General features: G+C 41.2%; 1 protein-coding gene across 3 annotated transcripts; it reads left to right on the top strand.

Annotated features, from left to right (window-relative positions):
• Positions 1-1,724: 1,724 nt before the first annotated feature.
• Positions 1,725-16,368, top strand: lhx6 (LIM homeobox 6). 3 transcript variants are annotated; one of them, XM_036133934.1, is made up of 9 exons: positions 1,725-2,257; positions 3,131-3,202; positions 3,330-3,512; positions 5,379-5,500; positions 11,892-12,109; positions 14,268-14,368; positions 14,470-14,565; positions 14,755-14,929; positions 15,027-16,368. In XM_036133934.1, the coding sequence occupies exons 1-9, from the start codon at positions 2,180-2,182 to the stop codon at positions 15,113-15,115; spliced, it is 1,134 nt and encodes a 377-aa protein (XP_035989827.1). In that variant the 5' UTR covers positions 1,725-2,179; the 3' UTR covers positions 15,116-16,368. The 3 variants fall into 3 exon arrangements, with proteins under 3 accessions (XP_035989827.1, XP_035989826.1, XP_035989828.1); XM_036133933.1 differs by having other exon boundaries at positions 1,726-2,257; positions 11,889-12,109; XM_036133935.1 differs by having other exon boundaries at positions 1,727-2,257; positions 11,889-12,109; positions 15,036-16,368.
• Positions 16,369-17,260: the final 892 nt, after the last annotated feature.

The raw sequence follows: 17,260 nt of genomic DNA, 5'->3' as shown, positions 1-17,260 counted from the left end.
ACCTCTGTAGGACCTTCTCTGGGTCTTCTTGGCTTTAACTGGTGCAGAAAGCCCAGCCCAGATGGGTTGGAATGTAATTTTGGGTTAGGAGGAGGGTTATACAGCATATTCTCTAGATGCCCCCCCCCCCCCCCCCCCCAGTTTACTCCACAAGTCGGATACGAAATCAAAGGAAGCGCACTCCCCACAGTCTCAAACATCTACCTTCAAGCTGTTTCCCTAAGTAAAGGTTAAGAACATATCTGCAAGGAGTATTAACCAAAATAGATGCAGGATTTCATAAATGTCGTGTATATATTTGTTTAAACAAGGATGTTGGGGACTAAAATAAATTGCCTTTAAGCAGCAATGTCACTGTATTAATAATGCAATCAGAACTGAGGAGAATATGAGACTGAGTTAAAGTGACCTTGAAAGAAGACTGGAGAGTGGATGGTTTAGTTAATAGTTAAGGTTTGGCATGTCCTGAAAATGACTGGATTAATGTTTTAAAGGAATGCAGCGTCCTGTTAAAATGAACTCCTCTTTATTTCCATCTGAATTTGTTGTTTATCTTACATGTGTGGGTTTTTTCTTCTTCTCTTTTTTTTTTTTTTTTTTACAGTGTACATTTATTTTGGTTTTTGGGATGAACAAAAATCAGGAAGTGCAAACTTCCTGTTTTGTTTTTGTGTTTTTTCTCCCCCCCTAAACCAGCTTGGGCATATTGGATTTGATGCGTTCAGGTCTCGAGTATTAAACAGATTTCTGACCTCTGCCTAAGGATCCTGTTTATAAAAGTGTGGAAATTTGGGAGTTTTTTCTTGTTTAAAAAAAAAAACAGTCCAGCAGCAGCACCAGTGTCGCGCTCTCATTTTAACCAGCTAAATGGCACCACTAATCCTCCAGGATTCCTGCAGGAACGGAAGGCGGCAGACTAACGGCGCTCCTGGATTCAAAACCACGATTAGATCATCCAGACGCTTGGTGAATTTATTTATCTTCATGTTTGTAATATCCAAAATTAAAAACAAGTTAGTGAGAGGTTTCTTAGTCATTTTTATGGATTTCCACTACTCCTCAACAAAAGGCCCCGTTTTCATTGTAGCTATATGATTCGACCTTAAAAAAATAATAGACTATATATATTTGTATTATTTGGGAGGTAATTTCAAGTAAGATTTGCATGATATCCCAATGATAATAGGTTTCAATAGATCCCTTCTTTTTTTAATCTTTTTTTTTTTAAGAGTCAGCTAGGCCTGGAAATCGAAAAATAAGTTCATGATCATGGGAAATAAAGGTGAACCATTCTGACCTAAACTTGCAATTTCAGGAAGACACGAGTTATTCTTACATTCCTCTGCGGTTTCGAGTTTTATATTTACTTCGTTGTTTTAATGAACCAGACATGACGGAAGCCCCATTTGAAAACGCTGGGAGGACATTATTAAAATCGAAATTAATAGGATAGAAACATTTAAGGTCTTATGTGACACATTTTGTATTGTCAAATTTTTGCATTCCCAAATAACCGCGTTTTAATTGGGTTCTATTACTTTTCATTCACAAAACCATTAATACATTATTACACTTTTTTTTTTGTATTATTCCTCCAGAGAAATCCAACCTGCAGCTGCATAGCTCGAGTAAGTTTGTGTCACAGCTGTTAAAGAAGTGTGTCCACCCTTCTGAAACTCTTTCCTCTCCCTCCCCCTCATTTAACTACGAGGCAGGCCTGCAGAGCCGCGCAAACTTTCCCTGCAGCTCTGCGCAGACACTTCGGGTCTGTTCTCCTTGCGCTCTGGTCGCCTCTGCAGCCCGGCCGGCCTCTCCTGAAGACGCGGAGTAAATAAGCTGCCAACCCCTCCGTTTGATTCCCTTGCGGGCAGACGGGCTTCTGCTCAAAGGTGGAGAGAGAGAGAGAGAGAAGACAAAAAAAAAGGAAAGCGGAGAGAAGAAGTCTAAATCGAATACGGGAGTCATCGCATCTGCGAAGCTTCTGTCTGGTTTGCGCAGATCACAGCGCGCTGAGGGGTTCCGTACGGAGAAAAACGCATTGTGTGTTAAAAAAAAAAACAACTGTGCGCCAGATATCCCACGGATGGTGCAAGCCTTGACGCCGAGCGCAGATTGGAGCCCCCCCTTGGTATTAGACGCAGAGTGTGGAGACCCTGAACGCTGAGACTTCAGGGGGTTCATGTACTGGAAAAATGAAGTTTTGCCCCCTCTCTCAGAGGGAAACAAGATTCTGTCTGAAGGAATTCCAACAAAGCAGGTACAGACACTTTGGGACACCGGTATAAGTTGTGCGCAACGATATTGGACTTGTGCGCAGTTTGGCACCTGGGTTTAGATACTTTTCTCCCCCCTTCATGCGTAAACTCTATGCGTAAAAAACCCTGCTGATCTGATGTGAACTAATTTCCATTGGCCGGATCCACCGTTGCATGCCCGCTCCGACCGGACTCCATCCCGCAGCCTCGCGTTTTTTTTTTGGTCTCTCTGTGATGTCACAGGAATCACGGCTTGTGTACTGAGATCAGCCGCACGCGCCAGCCGCCGTGAGGAGGCACGCTCCCTCTCTGTTATGAATAGCGTGATTTGCGGTCCGCCAGGCTCTCTCTCCCTCTCTCTCTTTCTCTCTCTCTCTCCCCCTGTCTCTCCGTCTGTGTCGAGCGCATGCAGCCAGTTCGCCCTGAAGAGAATTAGATTTTAATTACAGCCATTAAAAATCAAATTTGCAATTCTTTGGGTGACCCGTTGCCTTCTGCTGATTGACAGTTGAAATTGACACTCCGGGTCCCTCTTATCCGCAGCTATTTGTAATTACAGGTAGTTGTCCCCCCCTCCACTCTTGCTGTCCTGGATTGCGCAGAAAATACTATTATTCTCGGAGGCATGGGTTAAGGGCATGGGGAAAAATCAATCCAAATTGAAATAGCTTCATTAAAATGTGCCTTTTGTTGCGGGGGCCCCGTCTGCTGATTTAAGCGCGGTTTATTTGTCGGGACTGCTTTATAAAAAGGAGCAGCCCCCCGAAGAGGTGCTCCTGCAAACGTCTCCCGGGGATTTTTTTTTTCTTCTCGCGGCTGAAGATGAGATCTGGGAACCGATGAAGATCAGCAGCTCACTGGAGGTTTTCTTGTAGGTGATCTGCGCCGAGCACCAGAGCACGCCGGGAACCCCGCGCAGCACCGTGGGCTCCAGACACACGCCGATGGTGAGCGCCTTTCTATGGTTTAACGCGCAAGGATGACTCCGCACATGTTCATTATAGTATGCGCCATTAAAAAAAATGGCGACATAGATCTGCGAAACATGACCTTCTTGTTTGCCTCTGTTTTCAGTCTCACTCGGACGGAGAGTCCCAGCGCTCCAACATGGAGCGGGAGGACATCCGCTCTCCTCCCAGCACTCCGTCCACCCCGTCCGTGTGCTCGCCGACCTCCAGCGCCAGCTCCGTGCCGTCCACCGGGAAGAACGTGTGCGCCAGCTGCGGGCTGGAGATCCTGGACAGATACTTGCTGAAGGTGAGCCGGAGGGAGACCTCGCTCCTCCACTTCAAATTTGCCCTCGTTTGAGACCGTTTGTCAGATCTGGCACGGACCACGGACAGAAAGCAGGCTGGCTGCGCAGCGCAAACAGAAGCAGAGCGCGCGTGTTTACTGTGGTCTTAACTGGGAATAAAACGGTGTTTGCTCTGGTGTGTTGGAGTGAAAAGAAAGTCTCAACATCTTAATGCGCCTTTTGTGCCGGACGATGGCACTTAAAAAAAAAAAAAAACAACAACACAGAAATGCGGAACGAATAAAATCAAAAGCATTTATGAAACAAGTCTAAGAAGGTTATTATCATTATTTGAAAGGATCGTGAATGTTAACAGATGCGGCTGATGTTATCTCCACCGTGAAATGTTCGTAAACTTGTGCTTTTAAAGGGGCCCATTATCTCACAACACTTTGTTCTCATGCTGACAGCCAGCGCCGAGGAAACAAAAGGAATAATTAAAGATTTAAACTTTTATGACAGTTAATATATATATCCTGTTAAACATCGTCATTAATGAAACGTTTACATCAAAAGAAAAAAATCGTCCGTGTCCTCAAGTTATTACGTTTATTCAGTCTGGTTTCTGATTTTATTTTAAACAGATATATAGGAAAAATTTCCTTACAAATAAAAATTATTTTCTTCTGCAAACGAAGTATCTAAATAGATAAACAATTACGTCTTACTGTGGTTTGTTTTTAAATTCTAATATTTGAAATATCTCTTTTGATTAAAAAAAAAATATATATATAAATTGCGGTTGTTTTTTTTTTTTTACGTAAAATTCTCCTTATTGTAAGACTTTCTTTGTCAACTCAGCTCTGCATATTTTGATGCACACACTCGTGATTTAGTGGTTTAGGAAACGCTTAACAGACCACATGAATAATTATCCTGATTCAGAATTTTTTTTATAGCTGCTCCTTAAGTTGCGGCTGTAAGGGCAACGAAAAAAAAAACTCAAGCAGACATTTCACAAGCTTCAAAATGATTGTGATGAAATTATTATTATTAATATTATTATTATTATTATTATTATTATTATTATTATTATTATTATTATTAGTAGTAGTAGTAGTAGTAGTAGTAGTAGTAGTAGTTATTAGTTTTATTATTATGATTTATTATTAGTATTATGTAATTTTTGTTGTGATATTTATGCTTTATGATTTTATACAATAAAAGAAAATTATTTCCCATTTATTCTATTTAGGTGGCTTAATTAAAAAGTTCAGCCTAAAAGGAATAACAACAAAAAGCTATGTTTATATCGCAAAATTGGATCTTAATTAGATGAAAATAACGTGTTTTTTGTATAAACATAAAACATAGACTGATTACAAACCTGGAAAAATAAACAGGAACAAAACAAATTGGGGGACAAAAATCTTCCTTTTGACTGTGACACGGATATTAAACGCAAATCCTTAGTAGTAAGCTTGTAGTGCTTCTTCTCCGGGGGAAAGTGGCGATAATCTCGTTAAGTGAGCCGATATCAGACTTTGTGTTCAGCGCTTATCACTCGGAAAAGTGAACGAGGGTAGTTGTCCCACTTTGTGTTAACGTCTCATTTCCAGTTTTTTTTTTTTTTTTTTTTTTTTTTTTTTTACTGGTAAACACTTAACATAATTGCTTGTTTTCAACCCAACAAACACATGTTTTATGTGTTCACTGGAAATGTTAACTTGTTCACGTTTGCAGCGAATTTAAAATGAGCTCTGCAGGTTTTCCCACCGACAAGCTCACTCCCTGGTGTGTGTGTGTGTGTGTGTGTTTTTTTTTTTTTTTTTTTGGAGGGGTGTGGGGGGTAGTTTCGTGCATTTGACACGGCTGGTGTCTTTTCGCAGGTGAACAACCTGATTTGGCACGTGCGCTGCCTGGAGTGCTCGGTGTGCAGGACGTCGCTGCGTCAGCACAGCAGCTGCTACATCAAGAACAAGGAGATCTTCTGCAAAATGGATTATTTCAGGTAGGGGTAAGTTTATGGTCGCGTTTTCATAACACCACGTCTGCCCCCCCCCCCCCCCCCCCCCTTTCCCCGCTCGTCCACACGCACACGTGCTCAGAGACGTGTGTGTGCGCGCGCACCGTGCGTCCTACATGTCTTTTGAGATGCATGCGGGCTGCTTCATGTAATTGTGAAAGGCTCTTTGAAAAGCTGAAAGTGTGTATCAAAATAAAAGCCTCTGCTCACACTGAAGAGCTGAAAGATCCGCGCTGTTGTTATGGCTACACGACACAGAATTTCTAAGAGCCACATAAAGGAAAGCACCACTGTCTGGGTAAATTTCCTATAGGCATTGAATATTATTTAGTTTTGAGAGTTCAAATCTTTATATTTAGCCTATTTGTGGGGGGGGGGGGGGGGGAATGCACGTTTGACCAGTTTTTTTTTAAATTATTATTATCTTGGAGTTGACTAAATTGTTTTAAAAAAATGCGTTTATTAGAGGTCCTTTGGTGTATTTGATGTATTATTTTTCCAACTCAGCCTGGAAGTTTTGCTGTTATTTCATGGTTAACGACATATTTTCCCATTCATCAAACCTTGTCACACACACAGTAGTCAGAATTCAGCTGCTGTCATCATGATCGGTCCCGAGCCCAAAATTCACTTTGGTTCAATTTCTCTACACAGCACAAGCAAACTCACCAGAAATCTCAAAGTCCTTTTCAGGACTGACAAGTACAAATCATATATATATATATATATATATATATATATATATATATATATATATATAATTTGTTGATGATTGGAGTGGCCCAGCCGGAGTCCCAACTTGAATCCTATCATGAAAATGACCAGGCAGTCTAAGATTTGGGTGATCATAAGGAGGAGACAGTTATGCCCAAATGTATTATTCCAGCATAGGCAGTCTGAATGGCTTGCAAAATTTGATGGCTTCATTATTGGATCTGCTTTTTAATTTAAAAAAAATCATACTTTATGTATCTATGCCTGTATGCATACGTGTGTGTGTGTGTGGTACGTGGGGTTAAATTGGGTTCACACCAGCAACAGCATAGTAATATAGTCAGTAAAATGTTCAGTAGCTTGGTTAGGGTATGCAGACCCAGATGCATATTTATGCCTAACTCTGCAGGTTGTATGTATGTTTGTGTGTGTGCGTGCGTGCTAAACAAGAGTAGAGGAGGAGAGTGCACAGAACCGCGCGTAAACTTGGGTGTTTGTCTGATCAGAACCTGACACCAGGCCAGGCCAGTGCTCTGAGGTTTATAATCACCCGCAATTAGCTGTCCTCCAACCCCAGACCCACAGGCCTCCAGACCGGCAATTAGACCGCCCCGAGAGTCTGGTCCAGCATGTTCCTGACATAAATATGACTCTTATCCAAACTGAAACTCAGATGCAAAGAGACATGAAGCTGCACACTTCAGCAGGGACACATTTTTTTAAAAAAATGTATAGAATACAAAAATAATAATCTGTTAATTTATGATCCCGTCAGTCATTTTGCAACTGCTTCGACATTTTTAGGCTTTCATTTTGAAGGTGTGTCGACTCAGTAACAGATTATTTGATTTAACAATATCTGGATTTATTTTAATAGTCAGTGCTAAGGTCGATGGGAAAATAAAGAAAGCAGCTCTGTGTCCCCCCCCCCCCCCTCAAAGTCAACACAGGTAAAGCAGCACCTTTTTTTCTGCCTTTGAAACACAGGATTTGTTGCTATTTTTGCAGCGAGAATAACGAGCCGATTCATTTTCACCAGATCGTTGGGGTTCTTGATGAAGAAATTGAGTGGGTGTGTGCAGTGCCTGTGTTAAAAGAGGCCTCCAGTGAGTGATATACCTGCAGTTGGAGCTTTTAGTAATTTATTTTACAGACAAAGCTCCAGCAAGGCGAAAATTTAACCCTCTGGCAGATTTTCTCAGGATTTTTTACAAAAAAAACGATGGGTAGTTTTTTTTTTTTTTTTTGTTTTTTTGTACATAAGATACTCACATTTTGATTTGCTGTCTCTCTTGAGCAGAACCATTGCCGTAAACAGCCTGGTCCTGCTGCAGGGCCCGTTGCGGCTCGGCCCGTTCTGTAAACACAAACTGCAGTCTGGGCTCAGGCCATGAAGTCAGCTAAACACCGCTGGAGTCCTGATCCTCCAGGCGGCTTTCAGACCTCTGGAGATGTTTCCTCATCTGTGTCAGCCTCTCATCTGGCTTTGGACTGACAGCTCCTTTAATGGGGGGTAATAGCAGGAAATCAGAGTGGCTTTCCCTCTGTGTGTGTGTGTGTGTGTGTGTGTGTGTGTGTGTGTGTGTGTGTGTGTGTGTGTGTGTGTGTGTGTGTGTGTGTGTGTGTGTGTGTGTGTGTGTGTGTGCAGGGATGGAGTTGAAAGGGGTTCTTGAGGGAGATAGAGCCCCTGCTGTGCCTCCCAAACCAATGTCAGACCTTGGGGAGGTTTATCTCTCACACACTCGTGTATAAAATGTCTCTTTATCAGCCCCACTCGGCAGAAACCTCGTCCGTGAACGTCCACGAGCTGCAGGCAACACGGGAAGTTGCTCTGCGGGGCTAATCAGGAGCTCCCTAGGACATCGATGCTGCAACCATGTGTGTGTGTGTGTGTGTGTGTGTTGCACGCATAAACGCTCGTGCACCTCTTTATGCGTGTGCACTCCTTTTTGTTATTTTTGGAACAGTAATTATTCCTCGCCTCACCACGTTTTGGTTAACTGATTAGGTCTCCATAGCTGCAAAAGAAAAAAAAGAAGAAAGAAAGAAATGGACGCAGAGAGAATGGCTGGAATTAGAAAACGAAGCAAGTAAATAAAATACTAATTTTAACAAGACATGTCATACAGATCATATATTTGAATAAAAACTCTCTTAATCAAAGCAGTTCAACAATTATAGTCTCAAAGGGTAAAGCACAAAAACTTTCTATTTTGTGCTTTAGTTTAGTTACTTTGAGTCTAGTAAAAATGACAAATTCGAGAAGAATCTGTGAATTATGGGAATAACTTCCTCTTTTTTTGTTCTTGCCTTATTTGATTCCTCGGCTGCAAACCTGGCACAGACCGTAAAACCACACAGCCAGCCATGTTCTGTTTGAACAAATCTAATAATAGCCTGGTGGATTTCTCAAAGCTCATAAGAAACAATAACAAAATCAGGAGCTTCCCTCGTAGCAGCAGGTAGATTACTGTAAAAATGATGTGAAAATTAGACAACAGAGGGGCAGGTAATGAAAACGAGTTTAGTGGTGTAGGATGTTGTAGAGGTGGCGAGGAAGGACAATTTCCCAACGTAAGTATGTTTTTCTAAAATGGAAAAAAAAAAAAAAGGGTAGACAGGGGAAACTGATGAAGATAGAGGAGGTTGAAAGATGGTGTGCAGCTTTTCTGGGTTCTGTCTCTTAGCATGAAACTGACAAGCTGTCATGCTGGATTAGTCAAAATGTTTCCCAACGTTTTCCTCCTTACTGTAGAACAGGGGGGGTTGAAATCCTTTGAAACAACGCGCACGGCGAGCCACAGGGTCAATTTGTTCTTGGCAAGGCTCTGCGCTGGCTCGCGAGCACGGTCCGCGCCGTGGCGAGTTTTATTCCTCTGTGGCTAGTAACAATTTATCGGATCTATTTATTACTCGCCGATCCGCTCCGAAACGATAGAACCCAGAAGGGAACGCCGAGTCAGTGACTTTCCCCCCCCCCTCTGCGACGCTACATGCGTGAAAGCGAACCCTCTCGCTCTTGTAGCAGAAGAGGAGCTCGTAACCTTGTGATGTCGGGGCTGTAGTGCGCTTTCATCCCAGACAGAGTGGACTTGAGTGCACTGAAACGCTGCCAAACCCACTCACTTGGCAACGTACCCTTGTCCTCCTGCTCTCTCTCTCTCTCCCTCTGACGTCCCTCTCCACTGCAACCCTTTGCTTGGGCCTTCCTGCTGGATATCCATAACCTGCCTTACCCCAACCTTACCCCCATTTCTCTAAATTCTTTTAAGATACGGCTTTAAATTTGTGCTTTACTTCTGGTTTCTTCGCATATCTAAAAGAACGTCTCCCTAGCAAGCATTAATCGCCAAAAATCCGGCTGTACACTTCAGTACACTCTTTCTTTCCAGGCTGCCTCCTTCACCAGAATCGCCAGCTGCTGACCTCAACAATGGCTCTTAACCTGACCCCAACCATCTTGAACCAGAAGCATTTAACATGTATTAAAGTCCATAATGGACACTTCAGAACAGTGCTTAATCCCCCCCCCCCATCCATTCTTGTGTAAAGCAGAGAATCTTTATAACATTTTAGGTCCCTTTTACAGCATCTATTAGACCTGATATCATGCAGAATTGTTCTAAATTTGGACACATCTGAAAAAGTTAGGCATCTGATTTATTCCTGTTTGAGATACATGGTTTAAAACTACAATCAGCAACTTTAAGAATGGAAAAAAAAAATGGTAAAAAGACAAAGTGGTAAAAAATAAAATACAGACGACATCATTGATGGATTTTGTATTTTATCTGGAAAATAACTGAAAACATTTTTACTGTCCTAAGTCTAATATTTCTAAAACAAATTTGGAAGGGGGGGTTAAATACAGACCAGAGGTCTTTAATTCCTGTCCTGGAGCTTTTTGATGTCTCCCTGGTCCAAAACACCTGAATCAAATGGTTGAATTAGCTCCTCGGTATGCAGTCAAGATGAAGATGAAGAGGAAGAGTCCTGCTATAGACTGTACAGCTGGCCTTATGTTTCTGTGTTTAGTTGTCCACTTCCTGGTTAGTGCTAATGTTGGAAAGTATACCTGGCTCAGTGCTTCTGTGTTTAATGGAAAGGAGCCATTGATAAGAACTAGTTAACGTTGACTCTGCGTTCTGTTCTCGTTTCCTTTTTCAGAGAAATCAGACTTGATCCTTTATTCCTGTCTGCTTCTTGTCGTCTTAATATCCAGCTGCTTGAGGGCAGATGGCCACTAATCTTGAGCCTGAATCTGCTGGATGTTTCTTCCTGTTTAAAAGGGCGTTGTTCCTTCGCACTGTCACCGCATGCTTGCTCTGTATGAGGAGATGCTGACTGAGTTAATGACTTGATGAAATCGACCGGCTTGCCTAGATTGCTAACTGTTCTGCCAACAGGCAACTTGTGATCAACTGACTTTGACCGTATAGTGTATTATATCTGGACTGTACGCAATCTGATCTCAGTCTGGCTGAATGACTGCGTTGGTCTGGTATGAAGTGGACTGATTCAAACTGAATTTGGACCAAAGAGGTTTCTATGTAATCAGATATGACACCAGCTTATCATGCAAAGCGCCTTGAGATGATATTTGTTGATGATTAGTGCTGTATGTTAAAACACAGGGGACTAGTTTAGTTTGTTGATATCAGTTCTGATCAACATACCTTTTGCTCACACTTCCCTTTTTGCTCTATCACCACAATATCTCCTCCAGTCTTGATCAGCATCAGCACAGCAGTCACTAATATCCACAACAGGGGTCGGCATCAAGGGGACGCAGAGGCTGAGCAATCTTTTGCGCTCGCAGCGTTGCACATGTCTGTATTCTGATGACGGCTGTGATTTGGTGCATTGAGCAGCTCAAAATGAAAGTATTAGATTTGCAGCAAAATAATTTATATCTACAAATATGTTCTATTTCCCTCAGCTGTCCCATCTACAGCTTCTAAAAATGTAGCTATATCTTTGTTTTTCTGGATTTTTCAAGCGTCATTTGTTGTTTTGACAACATATTGTCCACTTCCTCACTTACAGCTATCCCCTTTCTCTTATAGTAACTCCTCGGCTAATAATCTCCTACCCATGCCCATCAACTCCCCAAACCGCCCACCCAGAGCAGTAAATAACAGACCGACGAGCTCACAGCTACTATCAGTTACAGTTTTTGTGACCTGTAATGATGTCATCCTCTTTCCTCCTCCACTGTGTGCAACTCCCTACCCCTCCACCTAATTTATAATGTGTGTTTACGTGTGTGTGTGTGTGTGTGTGTGTGTGTGTGTGTGTGTGTCAGGGACCTCATGGTTCAACCAGGAAATTGCAGGTGTTGGTTTGTTTGTATTCTAGGCTCAGCTTGCAGGTTTTTTCTTTTTTTCTGAAAGCTTCCTCCTCCTCCAAGGTTTCTTCCCTCTAAGGCTTAGGAAAATGCCACAAGTTTAAAAACACATTCACACACACACAGAGTTCATCATGGTAAAAAAGAAAGAAAGAAAGAAATGCATAAGAATCCCAAAGAAAAGGATGTGACCATGCATTTAGCATTTTTCAGATCTGTCTCCAAGCCAACACTGCCCTCATTTATCTCTTTGCGTTTCCTTCTCCTTCTCCTTCCCTGCCCCGTGCCGTCCTCTTCTTCTCTCCTTCACAGTAGGTTTGGTACTAAGTGTGCCCGCTGCGGGCGGCAGATATACGCCAGCGACTGGGTGCGTCGAGCGAGGGGGAACGCGTACCACTTGGCGTGTTTCGCGTGCTACTCGTGTAAGAGGCAGCTGTCGACGGGAGAGGAGTTTGGCTTGGTGGAGGAGAAGGTTTTGTGCCGGATCCACTACGACACCATGGTGGAGAACCTCAAGCGGGCAGCCGAGAGTGGTGAGGGGCAAAGATGTTCACCAAAACTGCATACAAAGCAAATTTCTGCATACTGCAAGAATATAAAGCAGTGTCTTGTGACCAAAAACTATTATTTAGATCAGGGGTTCCCAAAGTGGTGGTCACGAGACGCCTCTTATGATGATTTGATGCTGATGTGCTAAAAAGATTTTGTGTTTCTTTACTTGTGAAACCGATACCAAGATGCTCAACATTCCTCATTCTTATAAAAATACTACTTTATTCATAATTTTCAAAATATTCTGACTTTATTTTCATAATTTCCTCTCAAAGAGTAAAATAAATCAATCCCACACTGCAAAAACGGAACTTAAAATAAGTAAAATGTTCTTAAAATGAGTGTATTTGTCCTTGAATTGAGCAGGTAAATAAGATTATTTGCCAGTGGAATAAGATTTTTGCACTTAAAATAGGAACAACTCATCTCCATCACCTTATTTCAAGTGCAGGATGTCTAATTATCTTATTTTGGGGGTCAAAATACTCATCCCATTGGCAAATAATCTTTTTTACCTGCTCAAATCAAGGACAAATACACTAACTTTAAGAACATTTTACTTATTTTTAGACCCGTTTTTTCAGTGCACCTGCCACCAATCTGTGGCACAGTATTTTGGGGGTTGCATGCTGAAAAGTTTGGGAATCCCTGAATTAGATCAATTAAATATGATATGTCTTGCCTTATTTGGTTAAATCCTCAGGGATTTGATGTCGGTGAGATTAATAATAATCAGAATAATCTTTAGTGACTTTATGTTGAAGTCCTGTCGGTGTAAATAAAACCAGAGATTGACCATAGTGGAGAAATCCTTTATACTTTGTCTTGAACTTTTTCACGTTTTGAAATGTAATAACCACAAAGGTAATATCTTTTTATTTTGGATTTTTTGTTACAGAGCAATAAAACTATTTTGGAAGTAGAACAAAAAGCAAAGTTAAGCTTTCAAAATCCCTTACAATTAAAAATCTGAAGTGCATTCACTCTCTTTACTCTGGTCACCTGAGTAGTAAAAAGAGTCCCCCTGTGTGTAAATTATTCTCAGTATGAATTCAGCTGTTTTATGAAGTCCTCAGATGTTTGTCAGAGAACATTAAAGCACAATCATCATGAAGACAAAGGGACACAGCAGACAGCTCGGCATAAAGTTGAGGAGGGTTTGGGTTGGGTAATAAAAAAACAAACAGTTTTGAGGATCTCACAGAGAACTATATCTGAAAATAGTATGGGAAAACTGAAAACCAACCAACATAATAGGGACCACCAAAGCTGATAGGACAACTTGGCCCGCTCTCCACAAATATAGCCTCTGTAAAGGAGTTGCAAGAATAAACATATTGTTGAAAAATGGCAAAAAGAAGACCTTCTGCAATTTTCCACAAGCCATTTAGAGCACACAGCAATCTCTCCAATCAATGAGTCTAAAAGGTTTTGACCTACATGCAAAACGCTGTGTCTGGAGGGAAACTAAAATCCCCTACGCACCAAATTGACCATGAAAACCTGTGGTGGTTGTATCTTGCCGTGTCATTTTCTTCAGTAGAGACATGGAAGTTGGTCAGAGTTGATCGAAAGGTAGATGGGGCTAAATACAGAACGATTCCGGTAGAAAAGCTGTAAGAGGCTGTAAATGACGTGGGACCCCTTTCAGGCATTATGTCTTAGTATTAGAATGGCCCAGTCAAAAATTCAGTTGAGCTCTTAATCTTAAACTATGTTGCAAAGAGGAATGGACAAAAGTTTCAGTTTCTAGAGGAGTAAATCTGGTAGCGGCGTACCATACAAGACCTGCTGTGGTAATTGCAATGAAGACTAGTTCTGTAAGCATTAGCAGAAATGAGAGGCGCACTTCTCAGATTGTTTTTGCAAAAAGTAAAAAAAAAAATCCAAACTTTAAGAACCAGGTAATCTTTTCGGTCCACTATGCACTACTGTGAGTTTGTTTGTCATATGAAATTCCTTTAAATTTAAACACGTTTGAGGTCGTAACATGATAGAGTGTGAGGAAGTTCAAAAGGTAATAATAAGGTGACTGTGTGGGACGTGCTGCAGAAGAAATAGAAAATCAGATATCTGTGACACTCCTCTGCTGTGAATATGCATCGGCTTTCGTCCCTGAACCGTCAGTGTCTCTTTCAGGTAACGGTATTACATTAGAGGGCGCCGTCCCGACAGAACAAGACAGTCAGCCCAAACCTGCCAAAAGGGCACGGACGTCGTTCACGGCAGAGCAGCTACAGGTGCGTCAGCCTCTCCCTTTTAACCTTTTTAACAAATTGTGCATCTTTTTTTTTAGCAGATCTCGTGCTTTCCTCTACTTATAAACTGTCTTCACATGCAGATCATGCAGGCGCAGTTTGCTCAGGACAACAATCCCGATGCCCAGACGCTACAGAAGCTGGCCGACATGACGGGCCTGAGCAGAAGAGTTATACAGGTCAGAAAGGTCACGACATAGAAATAACTAAATTATATAACTCTTCGTCTTGATCCAAGCTGATATGTAGAATATTTAGGGTGTTTCTTTACACCTCTTTCTTTTAAGAACGACGTTGAAAGACACATTCCTCAGCATACAGCGGTGTAAGTAAAAAAGTGTGACTACATGATGTTTGTGTCTTCATAGGTGTGGTTCCAGAACTGCAGAGCGAGGCATAAAAAGCACACGCCGCAGCACAGCGGTGCTCCGCAGGGCCATCCTCAGTCCAGGATACCCTCGTCGCTGCCCGATGAGCTGCATTACTCCCCCTTCGGCAGTCCCGAGCGCGCGCGCATGGTGGCTCTTCACGGGTACATCGATAGTGAGTCTCCATTTTTGTTTTCCCAGCCCTAAAATGTCTACAAAGCTTTCTCAAAGACCAAATATTCATTTGGGTGTGTACTTTTTTCCAAATACATGTTTTCCAGGTCATCCGTTTTCCATCCTCACCTCTCAGAGCCTCCCTCACCAGGCCATGTCGCTGCCTCAGCTCCCCCTCAGCCGCTAGCTCTCCCCCCCCTGACCTCTGGATCTTTACTCCGGATCTGCCGTCAGTGACGCCGCCTGACCTCACTTGGAAGATCCTGCAAGAGTCCTGGAGAAAAGACTAATCCTCCGAAACGTGAACAGAAGGAGAAAAGGGACAAATCTGCCATCTTCTTCTGTTCTTTTCCAACGGACGGGAACATTCAGCCTGCGGCCAGTGTGCCGAAGCCAATCACCTTCCAGCTTTTATTATCAGCAGAAACTCTGTCTGTGATTTTTACATCAGCTGACGGACCCATCGTGCTTCTCTTGTATAGCATCTTCCGCCCCCGTTTCACCCACCTTCAAACTTGTGGGATTTTAAATGGATGCAATTGATAAAAGAAGCAGGACTGCAGCCTCTCGAAGGTTGTCAGATTATTGAAGACAAAATTTAAAATGTCACTGTGGCCCATTGGACAGGGCTCATACATTAGAGGTAAGACTCCTCCCTTTTTTTTCTCTCAAAGCAGCCATGAAGGAAAGCTAAACGTAAACAATTAATTGTTTGCATCTGAAATGACAATTTACTTAATATCTTGAAGAAAAAAAAAATCCAAGTTTTCAATTAGATTCTGGGTAAATTTTACAGCTTCATAATTAGTATTTGGGTAAAAGATAAATAAATCAAAAATAAAACAAGGTGTGCCTTATCCATTTCAATGAAAAAAGGTATTCTTCATTAGTAAATAAAAAAAGACATTGCTTTATAAAGGTTTATACTAAAAAAAAAAAAAACTCCAGAATACGTTCACATTTTTTCTCCTAAATTAAAACAAAAGGCATAAAATCGGACAAGATTTTATTTTGAATAAAAGGCTTTGGCATCTTTACTAAATCATACAATCCTAATAAAGGAAAATCTCAGTTTAGCAGCTATTCAAACCATAGGACATGTTTGGATTTTCAGTAATTTATATTTCGAAGGTTGCTTGGTTTGCCTGTGTGTGTGTGTGTGTGTGTGTGTGTGGTTTTTTTTACACAATGAGGGAATTTGAGAACTTTGGTACAATATAACCCAATAAAACCGAGTGGGTTTGTACATAATGAGAAGTGTGCATGTGTGTCTGTATCCTAGTGCCATGGCCGTTATGTGAAAACAGAATCCAACGACACCTCAAAGTCCTTGTATTTATTGACATGCTAAAAATCCCTGTAAAAAAAAAAAAAGCACTTTTTCTTCCTTTCTGAAACGGTTTTGTTTTGTCAAAAAATATTAACAAAGAAAAAGGGGGGGGGAAAAAGAAAGTAAACAAAGGTTTTATTTGAGGGACTGTGCATCATAAATGTTTTGTGTAATAAAATGCAATAAATCACAATGTGATAATTTGGTCTGCTTGTGCTTTTTTGAGATAATTCCTGACAATACATTTGACCATTTTATTAAAAATATGATCAAACCGATAGATTCGCACAAGAAACGTTTGTGCGATAGTTAAATTAATCTTGAGTGAAATGAAACCAGCCATTCAGATAATAAACAAAGCCTATTTGTTTATTACATCAGCTTCCATGAGTTTTTGTGTTTGGCTGTTTTGATGAAGGATGAAGTTTCTGCCTCTCGTTGCCGTTGTGCTTGTTTTTATCATTCTGGGATGGGTAGACAGTAAGAGAGCTGCATCAAAGGCGGCATTTCTAATTTATTTTAAAATTACTATTAAAAGGTTAAGTGACTGTGATGCATCACATTTTGTCTGTGAAGAAAGTTTATGAAAATTATGTTAAAAAGATGCTGCATCATTGAGTTGATCAACAAAACGGTGTGGTAATGTTGCTAGTTTCTGGAGTCTTTATTAATTAACTTTGGATTAAACATTATATATATATATATATATATATATATAATATTATAATTTTGCCTTCAGTGCCTATATAGGCCTAAAAAAATATTATATAGGGACTGATAATTTCAGCTTTTAGCTGCTACTGTAAAGAAAATGGTTAAGAGACAAAAAATGATTCCCCAAATTGAATATTTAAGTGAACTGGTTTCATTGATATGAGCTATCCTGAAAAGATTTGTACTGAAACACCAAATCCTGCGGGTGTAAAGAGACGTAGTCTTTTAAAGGAAAACAGCTTTATGCTAATAAAAATGACTCAAAGGAAAAAAAAAAAAACTTTTTCA

The sequence above is a fragment of the Fundulus heteroclitus genome, unplaced genomic scaffold (assembly GCF_011125445.2).
Source record: "Fundulus heteroclitus isolate FHET01 unplaced genomic scaffold, MU-UCD_Fhet_4.1 scaffold_70, whole genome shotgun sequence".
Classification (NCBI taxonomy): domain Eukaryota; kingdom Metazoa; phylum Chordata; class Actinopteri; order Cyprinodontiformes; family Fundulidae; genus Fundulus; species Fundulus heteroclitus.
This window is presented reverse-complemented; position numbering and strand designations above follow the sequence as displayed.